At 38.5% G+C, this 27,942-nt stretch overlaps 1 protein-coding gene across 10 annotated transcripts in view; it reads right to left on the reverse strand.

The window, feature by feature from the left end:
- Nucleotides 1-303: 303 nt before the first annotated feature.
- Nucleotides 304-27,942, reverse strand: part of ZC3H14 (zinc finger CCCH-type containing 14) — a gene marked incomplete at its 3' end in the record, with an annotated part of 38,255 nt that continues 10,616 nt past the window's right edge. For 3 of the 10 annotated variants that reach the window (XM_082648055.1, XM_082648064.1, XM_082648061.1), the window contains 10 exons: nucleotides 27,688-27,788; nucleotides 26,300-26,455; nucleotides 13,259-13,333; nucleotides 8,431-8,590; nucleotides 7,230-7,462; nucleotides 3,648-3,768; nucleotides 2,607-2,743; nucleotides 1,993-2,084; nucleotides 1,065-1,171; nucleotides 304-578 (listed from right to left, as the gene is read on the reverse strand). In XM_082648055.1, coding sequence (XP_082504181.1) covers nucleotides 572-578; nucleotides 1,065-1,171; nucleotides 1,993-2,084; nucleotides 2,607-2,743; nucleotides 3,648-3,768; nucleotides 7,230-7,462; nucleotides 8,431-8,590; nucleotides 13,259-13,333; nucleotides 26,300-26,455; nucleotides 27,688-27,788 — 1,189 coding nt within the window. Of the gene's footprint in view, nucleotides 579-1,060; nucleotides 1,228-1,992; nucleotides 2,085-2,606; nucleotides 2,744-3,647; nucleotides 3,769-7,229; nucleotides 7,463-8,430; nucleotides 8,591-13,258; nucleotides 13,334-26,299; nucleotides 26,456-27,687; nucleotides 27,789-27,942 lie in introns of those variants that run through there. The other 7 variants (XM_082648057.1, XM_082648060.1, XM_082648059.1 and 4 more) reach the window with 7 other exon arrangements.

Consider the following 27,942-nt stretch of genomic DNA (forward strand, 5'->3'; position numbering starts at 1 on the left):
TTTACCAAAGCAGCAGTCAACCCAAGAAGCTTGTGTTGTTATCATGTTTGTTTTTCATACTAAATTCACTTTAAAAGTCAGGCTGAATAACTGTCTTAAGCCACCTCAACACTTTGGGCCACTCCTGTTTTCAGAGTCAAAGAAAACAGCAATCCAACTTTTGGAAGAAGGACAATGCCCTCATACATCTCTCTCTCTACACACATAGCAACGCTGTAGCCTGAAACTGGATTATCAGTACTAACAATGATATCACCAACACTGTAAACGCTGATACTTGAACACAGCAGTTTCACACACAAACATGCCTCAAATGTTTTAATAGAATTCATCTTCTCCTGAAACTATCTTTCCATAGTCAAAACAAAACAACAAAAAAAACACCCAATGTTAAAATCACTTAATAAACGTACAAACTTGAAAAATTAGACACTTCAGATAGGCAATAAACTTCATTATTATGAAAGCAATATATTCCAAGTTTCAAAGATTTGACAAATTCTGTAGAATGTCTTTCATCAGTAATGGAAACTTTCAAACTGCACAGTCTTCTGCCAAGTAGGACTGGGTGTCATTCACTGAATAAAAAAAACCAAAAATTTTTTCAATTAACTGCTTTAATTAACATCAGTTAAGAGAAGTTGTGTTTTTTCAGACAATGAATATTTGGTTCTAATACTAACATATGCATTTAAATTTACAGGCCACAGTAAAAATATTTTGAAATTTACTTTCAATGTTTTACAATTACTAATGTCTAAGAAAACTGATGTGAGATTTGTAAGCAGTATAACTCTTGAAGGCCTTAAGTTTATGTTCACATAGTATGTTCAGAAGTTAAAGAAAAATCTGATGTGGAGATGATCTAGGTAAACAAGCAACTGCTGAATGAAACAAAATTTGGTTTATGTAGTAGATTATTTTTCCAAAGGACCCTTAATTGAACAGCAGAGAAAAACCAAAGTGATTAAGTTTCCCCCAAATTTGTATGCTTATAAATTTAAGAAACTAGATACTAGAAAAGCATTTGAAATGACATTAGAAAAACTGATGTTAACCTTTACCTGGTTTGAGGTCGAATCCATTTCAAGGCATGTCGTGGTGGTACAGTAATGGTGGGATGATAAAATGTGCAGTCAGGTCTTGTACACTGAGTGTTAAACCTACAGTGCTAGGAGAGAGAATAGTTTCAACATCTGCAAAGCTAATACAAAAACACACAGCAATCGGAGATGACAGTAACCAGCCCACCATAAGGTTAATGGGGCAGCGGAGATGATCTGCAACTTCCGCTTTAATATACCACTGAAGCCCTGAAAAATGGACCCCCACCAAGACACAAAATCCTAATGAAAGAATAACAGCAAGTTAAGTTTCAAAAGGGACTTTAGTATGTAATACAAACTGCCTCTAATCAATGTACTAACCACCTTGCACATACTGCCCAACATCCCTTATATTTTACCCCCATCTGTGCCCAACTGCAGTTGGGGAAGTAAAGGCCTTTCGTACGGTTTCCAGACTGCTATGCCAAAGAGAAGATGATTCATGCTGAGCAACTAAACAGCTGGAGACACATCAACCAATCTTTAGTACCCGGACAATTAAAACCATGGTAGAAGTATGGATGGTATCATTAAATACTACTGGATTTCATCATCTCAGTTCTGGCATGGGGGCTGCGGGAGGGGGAACACACACAGGGGCAAAGAAGAATGGAAAGTGACCGGCGAAAGTGAGCTTCATTCTCCTAAGAGATTAGGCTACTGACATTAAATCGGTTCAGACAGCTTGGCCTAATGGGCCAGACGCGGGCTCAGGGACAACTAAGGAATAACTTAAAGATCTTAAAAACCATAACATGAACTCTAACAAAAATGTTAAACGTTGGGGGCTGAGGGAAGGAAGACAGTATAGTTTGCTAGTGACCTTACAAGCTCAGAATTGAGAAGTTACCACTAAATTCATTTTTGGGAAAATTAAAGTTCTTACTTTTGGATGATAGAAGGGACATTCCATTTTCTTACAAGCAGGGAAGTAACGGCAGAGCTGACTACTAGAAGGTGGTGCTGGTGTTGTAACTGCTGACAAAAATAAGGACAAAGGTGAAATTTATTTGGCAAAATAATTTTTAATGCAGTCTGCTGATATTTTTATGGGACCCACTTTTAAGTTAAAACACAAGATTTATATATTCATTAGTTAAAATAAAATACTTTAGGGTTTCCCTGGTGGCACAGTGGTTGGGAGTCTGCCTGCCGATGCAGGGGACACAGGTTCGTGCCCCAGTCCGGGAAGATCCCACGTGCCGCAGAGTGGCTGGGCCCATGAGCCATGGCCGCTGAGCCTGCGCGTCCGGAGCCTGTGCTCCGCAACGGGAGAGGCCACAGCAGTGAGAGGCCCGCGTACCACAAAAAAAAAAAAAAAAACAAAAAAAAACTTTAGAATACTATAGGATGGGTACACTTGTTCTTTAAAGATTAGTTAGAATAACTGATTATGGCACAATGATTTCTGAAACTATTCCTTGTTTTTCTTTTTAATTCAGTTTATAGTCACAAAATGTCATTTTTCACCCAAATGTAGTAGGGCACAAAGTCACCAACCTGGTTTTGGAGGCAGTACTGGAATTCTTCTACTCATATGAGTGAAGGGACACTCTGGTTTAGTACATTTTGCATCATATTTACAATTTGGATGAACAAACAAACATTTTTCAGCGAATTTACAATTGGGGAAGGCTCTATAAAACAAAAAGACATATTACTCACATTTAATCTCCTCAATGCATTACTAGTTTTTTGTAGAGAGAGTCCATTATACTCCTAATTTCATCACTACTTGCTTTGAGAAACACAGAAGTAACAGAAAAAAAAGGAAACTCCATTTCTAAATGATGCCAGATATCAAAACAGGACACAACTGTCTATTCCAAAGCCTGGGGTAATTGGTAATTCAACTCAAGCCAATCCACCGTGAAAGGTAGAAGGGTTTTTTGTGATAATAAGAAACACCACTTACTCTCTAATTAAGGTCTATGTAACACTGTATGGAGTAAACTCAATTTATGTGAGCACAACATATATGCAAGGCACCATACTATGAGGAAAAAAAAAAATGAGACATCCTATGGTCTCCCTCTATATGCACATCCATAAAATTCTCACATCAAAATTTCCTTAAAGTTAAAACATGATGAGATTCCACCTACAGGACCAAAGAAAAAAAAAAATTCATCTCTCAAAGCTCACTCCACAGAACCAGCCAGCTAGCAAGCAAAAATTATACTGAAGTCCAGAATATTTTCTCATTACCTATTAACTAATTTTTTCCCCAAAGTCTTAAAATCTGTGTGTGAACACAATGCAAACTGGGGCGGTTACCATATACCCATCTCCTTAAGTGTACAGAATCCTCAAGGAAACCCAGGAATTTCAGTATCTCAAGGTATGAGGCCCAAAGAAGCCTCCTCCTATCTCTGCCACCAAATACACACAGACACAAGCGAATGCTGTCCTGCGAGCGCCGGAGTAAGTATCACTGCTGCATTTAGTTGTAGAACTCAAACTTGTCCACAGAAAAGAACAAACAAAAGTCAGCTGTATCTAGAATTAACCTGAAAACAGAATTAGTGCGCCGCTACTCACTTGCAAGGCGACACAGGATGATGGTAAGCACACTCATCCCCATTTTTACAGGCAGGCCAGTACTTGCAGCGCTCCAAAAGCTTTTCTGGTTTCTGTGCCACACTCAGTTCAGTCATCTCAGCTACAAAGGGAAACAAATTAAAAGGATCTCATTAATTCTGATCAATTCAGGGACATGGCACCTTTAATAAATTTCCCTCAAAACCCAGTCTTACAATCTTATGTTCTTCTACGTGTATAAGTTACACAAAATAAATGAGTCCAATTAATTTGATTAACACGGATATTAGAATCCTATAAAAGATTACTAGGAAGTAGACTACGGTTTTCACTGTGAAGAGTAAAGTGGACAGTGATGCTGCAACTAGAGCCAAGTTCTCACCGAAAAATTCTCTCAAAATTATTTCAGCTGAATTAAGTATAAAACAGGAAAGAATGTCAAATAGGGAGCCAATAAAATGAAATGAGAACTGAGCACACCAGGTGATAAAAAATGTGAACTAATTCTCATATTCAGGTTAAGATGATAAGTGTCTCAATACAAGTGTTCCCACTCGCTGAGGTATGTGCAGTTTTCTAAGTCCAGGTGATAACTTCACATCAATGTATAAAGGGAAGAAAAGATTTTTGCTTAAAATGAGTCACAAATGTCATAACCTACAGGGACCTGGCAGATCACCTAACAGAGTGAGGCTGGCTGGGTGTAAGGTGATCAAATGGCAGAAAGCCTCTTGGAGGAAACAGAGGTTCGGAAGAGCAGCCCAAAGAGCTGTGTGTGACCACCCATGGCGCTCACTGCCGCTCCACTCAGGAGGCCATGTCCCAGATACAATGTCAACTACTATGACGTGGGAAAATGGAACTAGTGTTGCCAGACTGCCTCCCAATTCAGGAAGCCAAAGACCTTTTTATATGATATCTAAATTTTATTTTATTTTTTGGCCAGGCTGTGCGGCATTCAGTATCTTAGCTCCCCAACCAGGGATCGAACCCATGCCCCCTGCAGTGGAAGTGCAGACTCCTAACCACTGGACTGCCAAGAAATTCCCCTATGAGATCTAAATTTTAAATGCTAGCAACTAATTGAAACTTAAAACACAGAATAAACCAAATAAAATTACACCTGAAGGCCATAAGCTGCCAGCTTCTGGCCCAAGACACCCTAGCCAAAAAAACAAAGAATCAAGGGTGTTACATATTATGGTTCGTATTCATGTTCATCAGAGCAAACAGCACTTCAAGCACATCACCTAGTCCTCCTGCAGCTGCAATTTGGCTCTGTCACTTACTGGCTGAACTAGACACTTTGGGCATGTGTTATCCAACATCTCTGAACTTCTGTTTCCTCATCTATACCAAGAGAAAATAATGTCTTCCTTAAGAGTTTCATGATTTAATGGAAAGAAGAATGTAAAACAGGCAACCAATCAAAACCAAACAACGCAACAGCCAGTATCAGGAGTACTCATTGTTGTAGTGACCCAACCTCGGTCTTCATGAAGGAGAACAAGGCACACAAATCCCGTCCTGAAGCCCAGCTAGGAGCATAATCAGACAGCTATCAGGACTGTGCCTGACAAATTTTCCATGCTACTTTAAGAACAGTAAAATTTATTATTTAGCTCCAGGATATAAAAGTATCCAATATGATAGTCTGGAAGGAGGAGTTTTCTCCACTTTTAAATTTTTTGTGTGTAACTCCTGCAGAGAAAATATGTTTTACCATCCCCTCCTAAAGAACATACTTTAAACCCATATACATGAGAATGCAGACCATGTGAAAGAAGTTAAGAGAATACCCAAGAGCAGGTTGGCTGGAAAATGGAGTAAAGTTGCTAGATCTCATGAGCAATATTAAAGAAGTTAAACACTTTACAAGGAAACTTTATCTTTCTGATGAAAAAATTACATCATATATACACAAAGGTCACAATGCTGGTTTTCCCTAACATTTACTTCATAAGCTATTAAAACTCTTCCTATTTAAGTTTTAAGAGGCAAATTCACTTTTTATTGCAAGCTATAAAATCTGTGCTGCCATAGAAGGCCAGTGGGAGCGGCTTAAAACATATGCTGCTGTTGGTGGCCTCCTTGAAACACTCAACAGAAAGCCACCAAAAGCAATTACCAAGTTTCAACCTCCCTACTTGGAGGTGGAGAGCAAGAGAGACCAGAGCCTCTTTGTGGAGTTTTTCCAGCCTCACTTATGTCCTAACTACCATTACAAAGCTTCATCTTTGAGCAGCCATGAAAAATTGAGAGTCCCAGATCAAAGCAATGGTAAAGAAGGCTCACCACTCATCACAGTTGTCTCCATAACGGCCACAGCACTTGTGTAATCCAGGCAAGAATTTCTACTAACATGTTATTTAGATTGTCACCGCTATGACACGTATACCAATAAAGCCTAACGTGGACATCTACATTTAAACAAAATTAGACCCTAACACACCAAAAATTAAACTACCAAACTGAAAACCAAAGTACTAAAAACACCAGAATCTTCTCTTATTTTAGACAAATATATACAGGATCAAGAAATCTGGACTGCCTGATTACTATAGTTCTTACCACCTTGGTTAACATGTACAACTTTTCTTCCTTTCAAAGAAAGGTCAAATATTTCAACTCCCTCCACCAATCAAAACCATGACACTACACTACTGACTCACAGCAGAAAAAGCCCTCAGTTAAAGATAACAGCACCATCTCCTTTGCTCAGTCATGATCTCCCCCTGAAGGCTATTTTTAGCGACTGAAAAAGGTATTTGGTACATTTTCGTATCTCTACCAAAAGAGGATTACTTTGCAAAAATATCAAAACCCATTATTGTTTTTTCTTTGATACTCTTCATATTTAAGATTCAGTAACTGTCTCCCCTGCCAATGAAGGTGTCCCTAAAATTTTTACAAGCTATGAGGAGCATGATTATCATTCTCTAACATGAATGAAAATGCTCAGTGGCACTGCACCTGCCACTGGTGTCCAGTGAGAGAAGCACTGATAAGAAATGCCTAAAAGCATGCTGCTATCTGAACTGAGTTCACCTGATTTCCAGTAACTACTATGCCTCTATATCAATTATTTAAACATAAGGTCTTTTCTAAACTTCCAAGAAGTATTTTGACAGATTAGGTGAGAAACTCCTTTCAAGGGAATTTCACTGAGGTAGAAACAGCATCGAAATCCAAATTGACTTTTCTGTCAAGCTAATTACGAGAGACTACTGCTGGTTCAAGTGGAAAGTAACAAGTATAGTTTCTAAATGGGAAAAAAAGGTAAACAAGGCACCAAGAACGATGGTTCATCCTTTAACAAGTATATTGAAGAGGTATTTTTTGGCTTCCATGGCTGAACTCCATTTTAGCACTGGAATAACAGCCCACTTATGGAACACATAAGGGACAAACAGTCTCAAATTTAACTGGTCATTTTGTCTGAGAGAAGGAAAAAGGCCACTACTGAATTATAAATAAAAGCAAGGCCTACAACCAATATTCATTCAAGGTTGAGAAACATGTCAAAGACATCCTTCACAATGACAGCACCCTGAGAAGGGAAAGTCTGAGCTCCCAACACACCGTTTGTAAAGCTACCATCTGGGTCCTCAAGCTGCCTGCTCAGCAAGTGCAACTGCTGTGGGTGGAGGAGACCCGCGAGTCCCTCGTGTGAGGCTGCAGTGTGGTGTGCGGGTCTCATTCCTTCAAAGCTCATGTCCTCCTCTTGATCTGACATGTATCCTGGGGGGCTGGGGACACCATCCAGCGTCACTATAAACTTGGGACTTGCAGGTTTATCTGGTTGTACAAGATCTCTGCCAGACAGATAGAAAATACCATAGAATTAGGGAAACACGCACAAAAAGCCAAGCCTCCTAGAGTGCTCTTCAACAGAATTATCAGTCCCTTCCTTGGTTTGCGGTTTCTTCATTAACAAAAAAGACTTGGTAGGACTTACAGGTACAGCATCAGTGGATTCCTGCTAACACACAATGACTACGGCCAATCACTGCAGCATCAACACCACCGACCCTTCAGGCTGCTCTCAGGGCAATCTCCCCTCAACCCTGACCCCTGCCATCCGTTTGACCTTCATAGGGTCAAATGGAAATAAACGGAGAAACCAGCATCTATGCTCAGAACACAGAGCCAGCAGTTCTATATTTACACTGATTTTATTAACTCTATGTTTGTTTCTTTACAGAACATTCAGTCCATTATCTAAGGAAATAATCACCCCAACCCAATCTGCTAACTCTCTGGTTAGACTTCCTGATTTTGATCACCTGGCTTTTTAAATTTCATTTCCTGAATGTGCATAAAGAAAAGAATCTCTTCAGATTCTTTTTTTTTTTTTTTTTTTTGTGCGGGCCTCTCACCGTCGCGGTATCTCCCGCTGAGGAGCACAGGCTCCAGACGCACAGGCTCCGCGGCATGTGGGATCTTCCCGGCCCGGGGCATGAACCCACGTCCCCTGCATTGGCAGGCGGATTCCCAACCACTGCGACACCAGGGAAGCCCCTCTTAAGATTCTTAAGGATCTCTTAAGAAAAGAGCTAAATCATATACTGACTTATTTGCGGGATAATGGATTTCTGAATAAGAAAGATGAACTGGAGTTTTTGAAAACTGGATGTGCCTTATGATACATGGCCTAACTACAGAATCAATAAAGCACTCTACACTGGGGGCTAGGATGGGGAGGGGGGAAGCTGGGAACTAAAGGTTAACCTCCACTTCTAATCAACACAAATTAGCTACACAAGAAAAAGAAACCATCTACCGTGTCTGCATAAGGTGTCCTGAAAGTACCCGAAGGGTATCTGCAGTCTTCATCCCCGACTCTTGGTTTGGTGCCACTACTATTTCCTCAGACAGCTTTGGCTTCTTCAGAATAAATGATCTTGTGTCTGCATGGACCATGGATTCCATGTCATAGTAATCTGAGCCAAAAAAATTGGCCACAAATGTTTACTTTTGAATATACCTTGCATTCCCAACATCACACACGTGAGAAGAATGTCAATCTTTTATATATTTGTAATTATTTTCAAAGGAAAATTACAATGGTTCTACTCAGGAATAAGGCTGCAATTCTATGCCAAACATCTTTTCAAAGAAGTCAAGTTTTCCTTTCCTCATACAGCATATTATCAAGGCATTCTAATGAACACTTCCTGCCTACAGTATAGAAAGGTTCTTCCATGAGGCATCTAATGGGATATTATTAACAATAAAACTTACTTAAGTACAACAATATTTTCTAAAAACATAAAGAATAGAGACTCTTAATGCACCCTAGAATGATACCAAGGCTGTTTTAAAAAAAACAATCTTTCTAAAATCTGTTTTGTTCATTTTGCACACTTACAGAGCAGAACATACCCTGATGAAAAGAATACAACTGGCATAATTTCTGCCTGGTTGTAGATGGACTACTTTGAAAGGGAATTCTAAGATGAACTGACATTGTTAAAAATATAGCAAGGAAAACTGACCTTTAATGTAAGCAGCCACAGATCACATCATCTACGATATGATTTTTAAGCTAAACTACTTTATACAATACACCAAGCCCTGGAGCCCAGGATGCAGTTGGTTGACCTATCAACAGGCAATCAACAGAATGAAGTTAGTAAGTCACAATTCTCTTAAAATTACCAGGGAAATAACAGAAACCAAAATTCACAGGATATTTATTCACGTTCATTCACTGAACAAACTGAACATGTGAGAGCACTGTGCTAGGTACACAAAGAAAAAATAGAAAAATAGATGTATACATAATTTCAGAACAGCATGCCCCAAAAGGTGATCCAAAAGAGGTATGAACAAAGTGTTGGGAGAATACAAAGTAACCTACTCCGGCTGGGAAATCAAGGAAAAGTTTACAGAGAAAAAAAAAAAAGCTTACAGAGGATGAACATTTGAAGCAGGTATTAAAGGAATGATCAGGAATAAACTAAGAGGGAGAGAGAACTGGAGAATAGAGCATTTCAGGTAGAGTCACTGGAGAAAGGCAGGGGCTCTCCTAGGGACACGGTGAGAAACGTGGTGTGACTGGAGGGGTATGTGGAGGGCTGAGTAGGTAAGTGGCAAGAAGGCTGAGGCGTAAAGGATCTTGTATGTGCCAATGAGTTTGGAATCTGGTCTAGAAGAAGTAAGTAATCCAGAGAGTTTTCTAAGTAGGGAAGTGACATGAGCAAGTTGGTTTTTGGAAAAACACAGTGGCAGGAATGGACTGGAGTCCCAGATCTCAGCTATGAGGCTTCTTCCCAAGAGAGACGGAGAGACTCCAAAATACCAGATTCTCACCCCTTGTCCTCTCCTCACACACGTCAGAGGAAGAGGAGACACATTCCACACTCGAATTGGCACTAGACTTCACAGCAGATGCATTTTCAACTACTGTCCCAGGAAGGAGGCAAACCTGCTTTCCCCTGCAAGGGCAGGAGAAACAGTAAGACAAGTGTAGGAGGAGAGGCTTGTCCTTGAAGCAGGACAGGAGAAAGAACAGTTTTAAAAGAGAGCAAAGATAAATTTCAATTTTAGATTTCTTTAGTTTGAGGATTTTGTGGGACACTCAGGTGTTTAGAAAGAAGTTGAAAATTCAGATTCGAGACTATCAGGAGGGGGAGAGAAGTAAGAGAAGCGGAGTCGAAGCTGAAGGTGAAATGAGGACATTTAATAAACTGCACATAGTTGGCGCTGCCGTCTTCTCACTGAATCCTCACAGGGAGCCTGGGAAGCAGGTTTTCCTCCATGTTACAGACGACCACTTTGCAATTCCAAGCTCTCAGATGGTTTACTGAGCTCTCAGAGCTATAGCAACAGGAGGGCCGCAGTTCAGTCCACGGGCTGCTGCCCCTTCTCACCGCCCTGTTCTTTCTGAGGCACAGCAGTTCTACTAGTCTGCATCTTGGGAGAATACAGTAGAGATGGAAATAATGCTGAGGGCACGACAAAGGATAAAGTTAACATTTTAAGGGGCAGTAGCGGAGAAGGGGAGTTGAAGGAGAATGAAAAGGAATTAGTAGAAAAACAGAGAGAGAGTGAAGTCCTGGAAGCCAAAGGATCAAAGATGGAAGAAAACATTGGAACTCAAGTGCCACACACCACAGAGTTTAGAGAACTGTGCACAGAAAACAGAGCTATACACTCCACACGAGCCACTGGTCACCTCTGCAAGACTCACGAGAGCAGCCTGGGTCAAGTAGGGCAGACAGATGGGAGAGTTAGTGACATCTTCTGGGTAAAGACCACAGGCTGAACCCACGCATTGTTTCCTCCTGAAACTCTAATAAAATGTCAATTAAAGGGTTAATTTTTTTAAAAACTCACAGAGAAAATAATTGTAAAAGAAGAGATAACCATATTTTGAAAGTAGAAAACTAACTTAGTAGATCTCGAAAAGCAGAATCGTAAGCCAATAATAAAGCAATCTAATGTGGATCCCAAGATTCTTCAAAGGCTAAGAAAGTGGCAGCACAGGGGACCCTGGGAAGGGGTTGGGAGAAAACAGGGTACAACAGAAGTGGGTTCAAGTGTCCATTTCTCTTTTATTTATCTGTTTTCTTCTTTTCTGATCCTTACCACACCTATTCCCCTAACCTTTATATTAAAGATACTTGGAATAATTGGAGATGTGCTTTCCCATCGATCATTGCTAGATAAGCTTATGATGAAGCATCATGGTCTCTGACAGAAAGGTGCCACAACAAAATTAACTAAAGGTATATACTATTAGTTTCAAAAATCAGTTTGATTTCCTGGTAACCTTTGACCACTTCTCTCTTAGAGAAAAGTGGAGCTTTAGACTCCTGAAAAGGTAAAAACAGAGAGGGTTTCTGGACCAATGAATGCCAGCCATGTTGAAAGAAGTACGATTCTGAAAACGTGTGGGTTAAGTAAACATTACATAGTAGTTAATGTTGAGGTGCGTCCCTCAGCCCCCTGTCCCCACTTAGCTCCCAGAACCCTGACAGCCATTCCATTTCTTGAAAGATCTTTCTTTGGAGAAGCTTACCAACCTGATAGAAAAGACCCAAAGACACAGACATCATGGTGTCCCCAAAGTAAACAGGCAAGACAAATCACTCTCCACTGCAGGATCTACATTCAAAAGTCAAAACCCCCTACCTCATCCCCCAATTAATGAACCCAAAACACCAACCAGCTTTTTAAGTGCCCCACTCTTAAATGTAAGTCAACCAAGGATCCTCAGACATCTGAGAACCTGTCATGAAATACAGTGATCAAAGCAAACAACCTGGAGAAAACAAGACCAAGGAGGGAGGGGAGGAAAATGTCCAAAACTGCCTTTAATATCTTCAGAGAAATAAGAGAAAGTATTGCATACATGAAATAAAATCAGTAGGTTAAAAAATAAATTAAAGGAATATGCAGAAACAAAAGGGCTCTCAGAAATAAAAAATGTGATAGGAGGTAAGCAAAGGATATACTAACTCATAAGCCTTGTAGAACTGCTTGATGCTTCAAATTGTACATGCATCATGGATAAAAATAAAGGAAACAAAAAAAGTTTAAGAGTTGATGACGCAAATACAACATACACAGACCTTAGCTGCCAAAAATTTTGAAAATACTCTTATGTAGAAAGCAGGATGGAATGTGGGGAGATGAGAGGGCAACATCAAGGATGAAGAAAACCTCAACACCTTTATAGACAGAAGGGAGAAGCCAGAAGAGGGTAGAGCCCAAAGCTACAGAAGTGTGGCGACACCAGGATGTTCGTCAACTGAGTAGGATCTGGCATCTGGGTAAAAGGTAACCCTTAGAGACAGTAAGCACACCTTTCTAAGACAGAGGCCAGGACGGGTCAGGGAATATAGTTGCTGACTGTGGAATCCTGAACACGGGTGAAGAAAATTCAGTTAGGAGCCAACAGGGAGGGGTCAAGGGACCACAGCTTCCAACACTGGGCAGGTTTAGAGGAAACAGATGCAGGAGAAAACAGGATCTGAATTAACGATTCCAGGGATCCAATGGCTCCTTTCATTTATTCAGCAGACAGTTATTAGGCACTTACACGCATCTGGCAGGGGCCAGGCACTGAGAACACAAAGATAAATAAGGCACTCACCCCAGTCCTGAGGTAGCCCATGGTATTTCTGTCTGTGTGCTGGGGGTCAGGGAGACAGGTAAACAAGTTACGGTGGCTCTAAGAATGGTAAGCTCTAGGTATAGCCCTGGCCATGAGATTCTAAAGTGAAGCACAAGTGAGGAGATAATGTTGAACATGCCAGAGGACACTAAAGCAGCTCAGGGCAATGGCAAAATTTGGACGGAGAGTAGGGTAGGGACTCAAGTGGTCCCTAAAGCAGGGGCATGAGCAGCCAACAGTTTGCAGGGATCTGGGTGAAATGGCATCAAAGGAAGAAAGTTTCTGCATGAGGTGAAAAATACAAACACCACATAGCATGAAGAAAATGCAGATCTTATCTCCTGGCCCTAAAATATTTTCACAGATCTTAATATGGAATCTTAGGGCAGGATCTAAGACATACAAGATACATTAAATGAGGTGTAAGGAATGGAAATAACAACTGAAAAATGCTAGATTACAAAGAAAATTTAAGATTATTACCAACCTTGACTGATCTGCAGAGTTTCTGCCATTACTGGGTCAATTTGCAGTCGGGATAACAATTGCCTCTGTTGAGTTCCTAGAATACAAATTTTAAAACTTCACTAAGCTTAAAAAACAAACAATACCAGCACGTGTGCTTCCCAGAAATTAATACCAAAATAATCTTTCTGGGTTCTTAATTGAAAGTCTTTAAAATAGTTTAAAGCTTCAACAATACAATTTAATAATATTTATAGACCAAAGGTCTGTAAGACAAAAATCTGTACTCAGGTTAAATAAAAAATGGCAATGGTTCTCCCTGTCTGGAAGCTGGTTTCCTTGGATTGGAGATAAAGCCTGGTGCTAAAGAAAAAGGGGGTGCAAAAGCGAGGGGGAGGTGCTGCAAGGACCCTCAGCTTGCGTCCTGGGAGACAGGCAACAGCCAACTGCAAGATCAACATGAGAAGTGTTTCTCTCAATCACTTAGGCTCTCACCATTATAAGTCAATCCCCCACCCACAAAAGTGCAAAACAACACCCCAGAGTTATCTGATCAGAGTTCCCAAAAGACAAACTACAGGCTTGGATGGATACAAAAAGAATAATGAACAAGTAAGTAGACACTCAGAGCTCTACAGCCCAGGTCCTAAACCAGCAAAGCATGTAAACAATCACTTGGATCTCCTGTAAGAAAAGATGCTCAGCTAGAGTATGTATTATTTCTTAAACACGTTCATAATTTCCTCATAGTTACACTGCAAAATGAAATAAAACAGAGACACAGAATTGATTTTTCTATCTTCAGTTTGAGTGATGGGAGAATATCATAACTTCTCCAAACCTCCCCAGCCCAGTGCTCAGCAGATACTAGGTACTCACTTGCTGATTTAGAACAGAAGTGTTACAGTACGGTGTACGAGGGAATGTAATTGATAGGGTTCCAAATACTGAAATATCAGTAAGACGCACGCATGCTAATTCTTAGTAAATCTATTACTGTCAGTTTCACAAGGACAGTCTGCTCACTCAGTGCCGACATGTAAGTTGGCAACTGTTTGCCAACTATCATGTTTCATTAAAATTCAACTTCAGTAAAAATTTTAAAACCTACCAAAGTTTTATCAGCTATTTTCTTTTAAAACATATTATATTATATTACATTTTAGTGGTGTGCAAAAAGAAAGTTAATTCCTTTCAAAATTATCATGGTTAAAAACACAGTAAATCCTGAGGAGCTGACCTAAAATACAGATATCATTTGGTCAAATTGTATTCCTGTAGGACAGCTTGGGAAACTGATGTGTAATTAGGTTACAGGAATTCAAATACTAACAACAGGTCTCTTTAGCATAAACAGTGAACAATGGAAGAATTATACATTTCCAAGTAATTTCACAAGACAGACACATGAAAGAGGACCATTCTCTGACATTTTAAGTTTTGCTTCATCTCTCTATACTCATCTACCTTTTCAAACCATCATTTTAGAGAGATCCACTAAAATGGACGGAATTCTAAAGTCTAGGCTTCTAAGTTAAATCATGTAGAAGAGTCTGATTTTGTCATTAAAGGTCCATGAAAAATTCAAGTTCTCTGTGCCTTGCTGCCTCCATATGAAAACTACTACACGATGATATCACATACTAGGAATTTACCTTTCTCAAGGTTTCTAAGGAAGCCAATTATTTTTACATCAGTAGTTCCTGACTGTGATTCAAAATCTACTACCTCTTGAAGATATTCAAACTGTCTGCTGCATTCAGATGTTAACATTGAATATTCATTCATTTTAACCTCCAAAGATGAAATTTTTGCTTCATTCTGTGACACTCTAACATTTAAATCAAGAAGATTTGCTTCCACTGTCAAAATTGCTGCTTTCATCCCTTTAATTTCACTGATATCAGTTGATATTTTCCTTAAAAGTTGGGAAATATTGTCTAGCTCACTCAGTGAACAAGAGGAACTTGTTACAGAACCTAAGTCAATTGGCCCAGGTGAAAAGAAAACTGGTAAAGATGGTGATGGAAACCTTGAAGACATTTTCATAAAATTCTCTTTCCTTCTTAGTATTTGGTAATTTTTCTTTCACAGCCCATTAAACTTTCATCAAAAATAAAAGCAATCACTAAGGCTGTTACTTTAAGAAGTATTAAAAGTAACATTTTAAAACCTATAAATTAAAAGATAGAGCTGTACATTTCTGGAGTCAGAGCTCCAAAGTAAATCTGAAAATGCTAAACAAACCAGACCAATGTTCTCTTTGCCACAACTAAGAAGCCCTAATATGCAGGGCCCTGTATCCTGTGAGTCTTACTTATAGCTCCTCTCTAAACAATAAACCCTATTATTACACACAAAATAATTCTGGCTTCTGATTGGCTGGAAGCAGACATGTGACACACAAAGAATTTTCTATTATTTACCTCATATGAGGAGCACTGAAGATCTGAAGCATAAACTAAGCAATAAAACAGCATGACATACTTCATACCTGAATATGATGTGAACTTAATGTACTTTTGCCCCTTCATCAATTACCCATAATTTTCAAGCTTCAGATTATTTTTAAATTGTTTTATCTAGTATCGAGTTTCATTTCCCCTTGAAAATAGTAATAGGACAGTACTTGACACTTCCTTTCTAGGGAGAGGATAGGGAGGGTAATTGGACCCATGATCACAGACAAATCTCTTTAAAAATATATGTGGTGGGCTTCCCTGGTGGCGCAGTGGTTGAGAGTCCGCCTGACGATGCAGGGGACACGGGTCCGTGCCCCGGTCCGGGAGGAACCCACATGCCTCGGAGAGGCTGGGCCCGTGAGCCATCGCTGCTGAGCCTGTGCGTCCAGAACCTGTGCTCTGCAACGGGAGAGGCCCACAACAGTGAGAGGCCCGCGTACCTCAAAAAAAAAAAAAAAATATATATATATATATATATATATATATATATATACGTGGTGATGGGACTTCCCTGGCTGTCCAGTGGTTAAGATTTCACCTTCCAAAGCAGGGGGTGTGGGTTCGATCCCTGGTCAGGGAGCTAAGATCCCACACGCCTCATGGCCAAAAAACCAAAATATAAAACAGAAGCAGTATTGTAACAAATTCAATAAAGACTTTAAAAATGGTCCACATCAAAAAAATCTTAAAAAAATGTATATATATATGTGTGGTAATAATGGAATTCAACTGTACTGATATAAGATATGGTGGAAATTTAAAGATAGGGAAAATGAGGACTTGGCCTTGGTTTGATACTAGATCATTATTAGATATGTGATTTTCTCCCATTCTGTGGGTTGTCTTCTCTTTTTCTTGATAGTATCTTTTGAAATACAAAAGTTTTTAACTTTGATGAAGTGCAAGTTAACTATTTTTTTCTTTGGTTTCTTGTGATTCTGGTGCCATAAGAAACCACTGCCTAATCCAAGCTCATTTAGAGTTATACCTATTTTTTCCTAAGAGTTTTATAATTTTAGTTCTTACATTTTGAGTTAATTTTTATATATGGTGTAAGGTAAGGGTCCAACTTCATTCTTTTGCAGGTGGATATCCAGGTGTCCAGCAACATTTTTTGAAAAGACTGCTCTTTCCCCAATGAATTGTCTTTGCATCCTTACTGAAATTCAAATTGATCATAAGAATACTGGTTCATTTCTGGATTCTCAATTTGATTCCATTGGTCTGTATGTATACCCTTATGCCAGTGCCAGTCTTGATTACTGTAGCTCTGTAGTAAGTTTTGAACTTGGGAAATATAAGTCTGCCAATTTTATTATTTTTCAATAGTTATGGCTATTCCAAGTCCTTTTCATTTTTATGTGAATTTTAAAATCAGCTTGCCAACTTCTACAAAAAAGCCAGCAAAGATTTTAACAAAGATTGAGTTGAATTCAAGATCTATTTGGGGAGTATCACCATCTTAACAATATTAAAGTCTTCCAATCCAAGATCACAGATGTCTCTCCACAGCTTTAGTTTGAGAAAGGTTGTTTTTACTTTGGTTTACTCACCAAGCCAACAAATAAGCTGTGCAAAATATAAGGATGCAAGACGGTAAACACAACTCCCCACAGCCTCTCTAAAAGAATTTGTATAAAGAACTGTAGCCTTTGACTTCCCAGTTAAATAGATGTCATTCACAGTTAGAGAACAGAGAAAAAGTGCTGAAATTTATACAAGAATCTTTATTCGTTTCTCCATTACATCTGTAAATTAACCTAAACTCTTCAAAATCTTTACACAGAAAATAATTTTCAAATTTTACAAGGCTTTAGAGTTGCATGGAATTTTTTTAAGAGCACTAGCTAACAGAGGACATGTATAGTCAATATTAGGAAGAGTGGCAAATCCCCAGCCAAGCACCACCTGCAAATCAGCTGGGCAGCAAACACAACTTCAGTGAGCAAAGTAGAAAAGTGCTCTAACAGGGGATGGGTCACAAAGAAACAAAGTGCCTAAAAAGAGGCCATTTGAGGCTTCAAAGCCTGGGCCCTTCAAAGTTGGGCCCAGCCCAACTTTAGAATGCAAAATAAGCAAAGATCCTTCCATAGATTCCAACGTCAATATCCATCAACAGAGGAAGTTCACATATTCTTGGGGAACCAGAGCACAGAAAGGTGAAGGTCAGCTAGTGAGTGGCAGAGCCGGGTTTGCCGCAAGCGGTCTCTCTCCCTGAGCCCGTATTCATAATCACTAGGTTATTATACTTCTATGATACATTAAATGGAACAAAACATGTTACAAAAAAAATCATGTGGTGTAATTCCTTTATACAGACATACATATGTACATATAAATATACAGATAATTCTACTCTATACAGAAAGGATGGACATGTACATACATATAAAAAAAATGCCAGGACTACAGACATACACCAGTCTGTAAATGCAGTGCTTACCTCTGAGGAAGGCAGTGGGCTGAACGAAGGGGGAATTTTCCTTGTTTTCTCTGAATACAAAAACTCCTCTTTACTAAGAGTCTTTCACAGTGATTCCAGTCCAACATGATATATTAAGTATATGCATTTACAGCCTCTCCTTCTGGAGAGTCCGTAAAAATGAAGTAAAGAACTTAAAAATGGCACAAATCCTTAACATAAAGCAATGGATTCCAAATTGGGTCTCTAAGAGGATAATCCACTTTGTTCTAACATACATATCAATAAGAGCATTTGAGTGTGTATATGTAAACTAAATACATACATTTAGCGTACACACTGAAAAATAATTTTAGAATACAAAAAACTGTATGGTCAGAAATCTGGAGATCCCTGATTTAGAGATGGGGGTTAGGAAGGGATCATAGCAGATGAGATTTCAACCACCTCTGGAAAATAGAAAATACATGCACAAATACTGACCAAGCAAAAAAGCCATAAATGAGACACTGGGAGAACCACAAGTAAGATGCAAGCAGGAGTGACACATTCATTAAGGCAACAAATATTTACTAAGCTCCTACCACATGCCAGGCACTGTTCTGGGTGCTCGATAACAGCAATGAAACACACACACACACACACACACCACCACCACCACCCCCCCCCAGTCAGAGAACTTATATTGTGGTGGTTGAGGGGAAGGAGATGAGCCTCTTTTTGAGCCTCAAAAAGAAACAAATAAAACACATTTTATGTTGATGATATTTAAAGCTCCAAGTCTAGATAAAAGTATCCAAACTATGAAAATATAAAATATGTATTAGATGGCAATAAGTGCTATGGAGAAAAATTAAGTTTTAGAAAAGGGGGCTGGGGGACTTCCCTGGCACTCCAGTGGTTAAGACTCCGTGCTTCCACAGCAGGGGGCACACGTTCTATCCCCGGTCTGGGAACTAAAAGCTCACATGCCACATACCGCGGCCAAAAAAAAAAGAAAAAGGAAAATTGTGGTAGGAAGTGTGTGGCTCGGGGGGCTAGGGAAGGCCTCACAGAGATGAGCAAGCTATGTGGACATCTGGAAGAAAACATTGTGTATAGGCACAAACATTTAAAAGATAAAATTTTTTAATTTTTAAAAAAATATTCTTTTCTAAATAAACTCAGCAAATGATATGGGGAGAATCTAGGCAGCTAGTGGGAGTGCTTAAGGGCCCCCCAGGGAAATTCCTCTGCAATTTCAAGACCAATAAAGCAGCTCCTTATCTGCTTTATTTAAAACAAAACCTGCCCACAGTAAAGCTTACAGCCCATGCCACAACACTAGGTACCGTCTTCGTACTACCTTTTCTTATACTAGTAACCACGTGTCCAGACTTCTTAAAAAGAGCCTGCAAATGAAAGTGCAAAAACACCAAACAACCACTGATAGAAAACTATCCATTAGGGGACAAAAGAGAATTCTCTAAAAAAAAATCCAAAAAAACCTCTTATTATGTTCTTCAGACAAATTTGAAATGATCCTGTATTCACAAGATACTATGAAAAACAGAACAAGAGAGAGCTTGTGGAAATTTTAAAATATGCCTGTCTTAAAAAAGAAAAAATAGGGGGACTGAAGATAAAGTCAAGAAAATATTCCAGAGTAGAACAAGATCAAGTTAAAATTGAGGAGAGAAAAGGGAGAAAAATCAAGGCAGGAAATTTATCATCCAACTAACAGAATTTCCAGAAGAAGAGAACAATGAAAAGAACAATTTTTTAATAGAAATAATATAAGAGAATTTCCCAGACTGAAAGCATGGGTTTTCAAATTAAAAGGGTGCCCAGGGTATCCAGCCCGTAAGTAACTAACTAGTACCTAGACTTATCACAGCAGATTTCAGACATCAAGAACACATAAGACTAATAACCTATAATGGAAAAGAATCTGAAGAGTATATGTGTGTGTGTGTGTGTATAAATCAATCACTTTGCTGTATACCTGAAACACTGTATATCAACTATACTTCCATTAAAAAAAAAAAAACAAAGACAAAAAAACAAACCACCACAGAGAAAATCCTAAATATCCCCAGAGGAAAAGCCCTAGTATTAATAATGGAATAAGAATCAGATGGGCTACCAACTTCTCAGCATAAACATTAGAAGCCTCAAGATAATGAAGTCACGCCTTCAAAGTTTTTGAGGATCAGAATTCTGTACCTAGTCGAAGTATCAAATACTTCCGATTTCTAAGGGCTCAAAAAATTTACCTCCCATATAAGTTTCTTCATGATGTGGTGACAAAACAGAAGACTATACTGAGAAGATAAAGTGGGATCCAGGAAATGCAGAGCAAACTCGGGGGAGGAGTAAATCCTGGGATGACAGCCTTGAACCAGACCTAGAGAGCAACCAGTGGGATGATCAGAAGAGGACAGAGGCTCTAGGAGGAAGGTACCTAAGAAAAAAGGGAAACCCAAAGATTTAATAGTATAAAATGATAGACCTTCAGACTATAATACAGGTAGGCAATGCAAGAAGGGGGAAAAAAAGAAGAATCAAAGAAAAACAAAACACTGTACATAAGGGGAAAAATGTAAACAACTCTAGGGAACCCCTAAATGAAGAACTCTAGAAGATGATGTAAACTTGGCCCTGAGAAGCATTTTGAGTCTTAATGATTTAAACACTGCTTACTGGTTCTCTACTTTTACAGTCAATCTACAAAGCATGGCAACTGTAACTAGAAAAACAGAACAAAATGTAAATTAGATCTTCAGCAATATAAAAGTACGGGTGACAGAATTTAGAAAGTGGGGGGATGAGAAAAGATGTATAAGAATTAAAGGACATAAATATCCTTATCTTTCAGGAGTCAAAATATACTGATACAGTTAATCAGACAAGAAATAGGTGTATTACTTAAAATTATAAAAGTAATCCGTAGATGAACTAAAAATAGTGAATTTACTACATGGGCTTGGAGGCAAGGAAAAGTGAGAGTTAGATACTGATATACTGTAGCAAGAAATCAAAACATAACACCTATAGTTGGTGAATTAAGAAACAGCGGTATAAGCATATTATTACAGACATGGAGAAAATGAAAGAAAGTCATAAACAGAAGCATTTAAAAGTGGTGGCCTCCAGGAGAACCAGTGTGGAAAATAATGAAGCAAAGAATGTTACTTGTTATTCTAAATTGTTCTATACTATTTGATTATTTTCTAATCTATCAGCAGGTATTGCAATGATTTGTTTTGTTTTTCCAAATTTTCTATGGTGAGCATATATTTCATAATGTACCGTATTTTACTTTAAATATAAAATTTTATTTAACATATACCAAATAGGAAAAATAAAAGGAAATCCATGCCTAGACACATTGTAGTGAAACTGCAGAACATCAAAGACAGACAGAAGATCCTGAAAGCAGCCAGAAAAAGGACAGATCACCTACAAAGGAACAACAGACAATTAGAATAACAGAAGTCCACTCAACAACCATGGAAGCCAGAAGACAATGGCATAATATAAACAAGGTGATGAGAGCAAATAACTCTTGTTAACCTAGATTTGTGTATGCAGTAAAGCTAGCTACTGCACAAGAACAAGGAGAAATGAACACTCTTGTAGGTGAACAGACTCTTGGGGAAATTTACCACCAACAGACCTGTTCCAAAGAAACTTCCAAAGAATACACTTCAAAATACTTTAAAATACTGGAAAATGACAATCCCCAAATAACATTCAAGTGATATGAGAAAAAAAAAAACAATAAATATATAGGTAAATGTGAACAAACACTGCCTGGGTAAAACAGTAATGGTGCCCAATTTATCCATTAAAAAAAGGGCCAAAATGGAAACACTGGAAACATAATGTAAAGTCTGAGGGGGTAAAACTGGAGCTAAGGTATTCTAAAATCTATTTACTGTTTGGGGATGGGGTCAGAATATTAACTTCTGGAATATTAAATCTGTATGGTAAAATTTCAGTGGTAACCAATAAAAGAACAGAAACAGAGTTTAAAACAGTACAAAATAAAGGAGAGCTGGGCAACCAACAACAATTACAATAGTGATTAATGAATCTTTAAAAAAGACAAAAAAGATCAAAAAATGAAAGCAGGCAAATACAAACCAAAAAAAGGTGACAGAAACTAGTCCAACTCCATCAATAATTCTCATATATGTGAATGGTTTAAACTCATATAAAAGCAAGCTCAGACTGAATTTTAAAACAGTAATCTAGCTTTATGATAGTTAAGAGATACGTATGCCTAACAAGGTCAGAGAAGACTGAAAAATGCATGAAGCACGTATATATGAAGCAAATACTAACTAAATAGCTATATTAATATCAGACAAAACTGAGTTGAAGATAAAAGCATCATTTAGTACATAAAGGATTATAGATACAGATAAAAGGTTCAATTCATCAGGAAGATGTACCTTCCTGATTCAATTCATCGGGATAATTTTAAGTATATGTGCACCTAGTTTAATAGCCACAAAGTAACTGAAACAAAATCTACCAAAAGTACAGAGAAATGAAGACAAATTTGTCATCCTGACAGGCAATTTCAAAACCCTCTCAATCACTGATAAGTAGACCGAAAACTCAGCAAGGTCAAGATCTGAACAATATTAACTGGATAGCTTTGTCTACTAAATGCAAAATTCTCAATTCAACACTTAGAGTCCACTTTCTTCCAAAATGCACATGAAAGACGTACAAAACTGACTGCCTTAAATCTTAACTATTTTCATAAGAGTATGTATTACACAGATCACATTATCGGACCACAGTACAACTAAGTCCATAGTATATAATTAAAAAGGTTAACAGACAAAACCCAAAACTTCCATATACTATGAATTAAAAACACTTTTAAATAACTTACAGGTCGAAGAAGATCATAATGGGAATTAAAGATAATTCAAATGATAATGAAAAATGTATATATCAAAATTTGTGAGGGCTTCCCTGGTGGCGCAGTGGTTGAGAATCTGCCTGCCGATGCAGGGGGACACGGGTTCGTGCCCCAGTCTGGGAAGATCCCACATGCCGCGGAGCGGCTAGGCCCGTGGTCCATGGCTGCTGAGCCTGCGCGTCCGGAGCCTGTGCTCCACAATGGGAGAGGCCAACAGTGAGAGGCCCGCATACCACAAAAAAAAAAAAAAAAATTGTGACATGCAGCAAAAATGGCACGTCAAGAGAATTTCATAGCTTAAATGTTTACATTTGCAAAATAAAAAGGACAGGCTAAGATAAATTAGTAAGAAAAATATAGATGGGTATATTAAAAATAAGAGCAGAAATCAATGAAATAGACAACACACCAAAAGAGAATCAATAAAGCCAGAATTGTTGTCATGATAAACCTTTGAAAAGACTGACAAAATACACTTCTAGTGACAGATTAATCCAAGACAAAAAGAGAAAAAGCAAAATATTTTGAGGTGGCTAGCCCAGTAAAACTACAGAGGTCAGAGAGATGAGAGAACACTATCAACAACTCATGCCAATACATGTGCATAGATTTTTAAAAACCTGTCACAGGGCTTCCCTGGTGGCGCAGTGGTTAAGAATCCTCCTGCCAATGCAGGGGACACAGGCTCGAGCGCTGGTCAGGGAAGATCCCACATGCCGCGGAGCAACCATGCCTGTGTGCCACAACTGCTAAGCCTGTGCTCTAGAGCCCGCAAGCCACAACTACTGAGCCTGCATGCCACAACTACTGAAGCCCGCGCGCCTAGAGCCTGTGCTCTGCACCAAGAGAAGCCACCACAGTGAGAAGCCCGCACACCGCAATGAAGAGTAGACCCCGCTCGCCGCAACTAGAGAAAGCCCGCACGCAGCAACAAAGACCCAACTCAGCCAAGATAAATACATAAATAAATTAAAAAAAAAAAAAAAAACCCTGTCACAGACAAAGCTACAAAACCGTGAGTAAGCACACTAATTAATGACTTCGCAGTGTGTCACTTCACGCTTGCAAACAAATGGTACCGGTAAGAGTAGTAACAGTCCTCATCAGTAGAGATACTTGATACCTTTTCAGTTTTTTAAACTTTTACTTTAAAACAAAACGATGATATAGAAAGCCATACAAAAGTAAGAGTTTAATGAGTTCTTATAAGGCAAAACACCCTTATAACCACCATTCAGATCAAGAAAACAGACTATGTAAGCTACCCCACAAGCCCCACTTCATGTACTCCAATATAATCAGTCCTATTCAAAAGTAACCACCATACGCCTTTTATAGTAATATCTACAGTTTGTGATTTTATCACACAAGTGTATGAACCTAGACACTATAGATTAATCTTACCCCTTTTGTCTTTTAAGTCTTTTAATCTAGAATTCTCAGGCTGTTTGACCTATACAGTGCCCCAGAGAGGGTACTTTGCCTGTTGCACACTCATGGTGCAGCAATTAACATATTCCTCTGGCCTCTGTACTTCCTGCAAGCTGACTGCTGCATCAGAGGCTTGATCACTCAGGTTCAAATCCTCTGGCAAGACTAAGGTAGTGTTTTATTCTTTCATTGGGAGGCACAAAATGGCTGATTTTCACTTTAAAAACCATTTTAGTAGCCATTATCAGTGCCTAGATTCATTAATTCACTGTTAGTTGGGAAAAACCACTAGAATTCTATCATTTTGTTTTCACTTCTTAGCTAGAATAATTTTAAAAGATGCTTCCTTCATCTACTATATCACAAGGGGTAGCAAACATTTTCTATTTTAAATTCTGTGGGCTTTATGGTCTGTTGCAACTATTCAACTCTGTGGTTGTAGTATAAAAGCAGCCACAGACAATACATAAACAAATGGGCATCGTTTACTTCCAATAAAACTTCACTTACAAAAACAAGTACTAACTCCTATACTACTTTGATACCCAGTGGTACCATCCTTAAAGGAAAGACAGCATAAATGCTCAATTATTTTATTTCTCTGGTTTCCAAGACAATGAATTAGTATCTATTATCCTCCAAAAGGACCGACTGTTTACTTAAAAATGCCATCATGAAATCACAGATTCAAAACCGTTTGACAGACTTCAATTCACTGGAAATCCTTACTAAAGCTCAAATCCCAGTTTCCAACTACTCTTCACAAATTGGCCCAGTTAGTACCTACTGGCTACTTTAAGGGTTTTCCCATTTTCAGGTCCATGATTTATTGGAACTGCACATAATGCTGACACAGCAAATTGCACACCATAGTCAAAGACTTCTTTAAAAAAAGAGAGAACAGACAAATATAAGATGGAATCCTTAAGGCTTCACAAAACAATTTGAGATGAACCTGGAACAATTTAAAGGACACAGCTGAGGAGGAATGAAAAAATGTATTCCAGCACTGTAAAAGTATTAAGTCATGACGAGCATACAGTTTTGGTGGGGTTTTTTAATCAGATCTCAGTAGAAGAGGAAAAGAACTAGACTCTTTCCTGATGGGAACAGAAGAAACAGGTTGGAGAGCAGTGCAGAAGGGCTGGGCAGGCCCAGGGACCAGAAGCTGCCTAAAGGCCAAGCTGATGACATCAGTCCTAGATAATGCTGATGACATCAGTCCTAGATAATATAGGAAGAGAAGCTATAAATGCTCTCACAGAAGAGTCACATGATCAGAGTCACACTTCAGACAGGAGAGTCTGTGCAAGAGTTGGGGGTGGGAGGTTGAGAGAAAGGAAGCAGAAAGATCAGCTGGAAGTATGTCAGGCACAAGGGGATAAAGTAGTATCACTGGGACAATAAGGCAGTTCTGGCAGGTCAGAGACAGGATGCTCAGAGAGGGGAGATTTAAAGATTTCAAGTTCAAGAGAAGAGGGGTAGGATTAACAAAAAGAAGAAAAGGAAGAATGTAGGTATCTATGTATCTTTAAGTAGAAGCTTTCTAAAGACTGGCAATTATTAATGCTAGGTGACTGGGTTCATGGGAATTCATTGCACTATTCTCTCCACTTCTGAGAACACTAAAAATTTCCCTAATGATAAGATTTAAATTCTAAAAAGTGTAGGTACAGACTTTCCTCATGGTCCCTTATTCTATTTGGGGGCCTATTAATAAGCCCTTTTCTCATAGTATAACCAACATTTCATAAATACCCACTGGAAAATACTTAATGCCTCATGAAAAAAGTGTAATAGGCAATGAAATATCATTTAAATTATTACCTTGACTTTTGTCTATATTATCTCCTTTTGTTTCCTCTTCTTTAATGGGGGAACTCATTCTGGGGGCCCTGCTTTGCCCCTGGACCATTTCTGCTAGCAATTCTTCTTGAGAAGTTCGAGTTCTGGGGGCAACTGGAAGTGTCTGTTTCTGTGAGACTTTTATATAAAAAGCAAAAAAGATGGAAATCCAAATGAAGTAATATTTCAAAACTCAACAGTGAATATCACATTAAATATAAATGCCTCCTTGGGTTTAGAATATGAGGAGTTAGAAACAATTCATAGACACCTCATTTTTCCTTATAATATTCTATGACTCAGTTACCCATACTTATGTAAACAACATTTATACATTTTAAACTACATGCCATAAGTACACTGCAGCACACATGTATTCATTTTTAACCAAATGTAGTCTGGGTTCTGCCTCATGGTTCTATAACAATTTCAAACTGTAATCTAGATAACCTAGGTGAAGAAAGAATTTCAATGCTATCTCTCAAAAAACTTGGAAAACTCTCCAATGACAAAAGCAGGAAATTAAGGTCACAGTGATAAGTCTGAATTTCTCATCATTGTAAACACTCAATATTGCTGACAGACCAAAAAAGAAAATGTAAACAGATGAACTGTTATGTCAAGTGTTGGCCTTTGCCTGATAATCCTTACCCTATAAGCCAAAAGCTGTTTATGTTCAGGGTTAAATTAGGGATGAGGAGAAGCAAGGGGACAGGTGACGATCAGGCTCAAAAGTTGCTAGCTTACAGTTTATTTCACTTCAGAAAGCGGTCATATAAAAAGATGCAAAGGAGAATAGAAAAGCAGAACAATGCGAAAAGAACAGTCATCAAATCCATAGCAAAAATAAAATTTAAAAATTTAGAGTGGGTAATCATCACAGATTAACAGAAAATTTTACAGATTGGCTATAGCACATGGGGCACAGAGTAATGGGTTCTACTGAGAGGAAAGAAACCAACCTGTTCATATACTAGACAAATTTTTCTAATTTCAGGCTCTTAATATTTTCAAATTTTGCTCCCTTTTAAATAACATAAGTTCATATCTAATGTTGACTCTAATGCTATAAATATGAAAAGTCTCATATTTATCAAAACTCCCTTTAAGATTTCCGTTATATATTTCACATACATTAGAAAGAGGGAGTAAAAGACATTAGAGTTGCTCAGAGAACTAAGTTCCACTGACAGTCGGGAAAGCTTCTCAAACTGGTCAAATCTCCTTTTAATCATTCTCTGAACCTCACCTTGGTCCTGACATCTGGCAGGCATCTGTATTTTATCACAACTTGAGGAGCAATCATCTATAGCTTACTCAAGACTTACAGAAATCTCTTACTTAATGTCAACATAATACATTTAAATTACCTGCAGAGTAGTTAGTTGTTTTTGTTACGGATTCTTGAGCTTCAGATATAGCCTTCAAAATTAGATTCTTGTTAGCTTGTTTGGAAGGTGGAAGTGAAGGTCTAAAATAGTTAAGAAAGGTATACTGATTAAATTTTAGATTTGAGTTCTTTACATGCTAGCCATCCATTATACCTTTACTACAGCCTTCTCTTAGGTTTGGAACAGACTAGCTGTAGTTTTTAGGAAATGCCAACTGGATGAGAAACTTATAAC

This window comes from Grampus griseus (assembly GCF_964374135.1).
Source record: "Grampus griseus genome assembly, chromosome: 2".
NCBI classification, from domain to species: domain Eukaryota; kingdom Metazoa; phylum Chordata; class Mammalia; order Artiodactyla; family Delphinidae; genus Grampus; species Grampus griseus.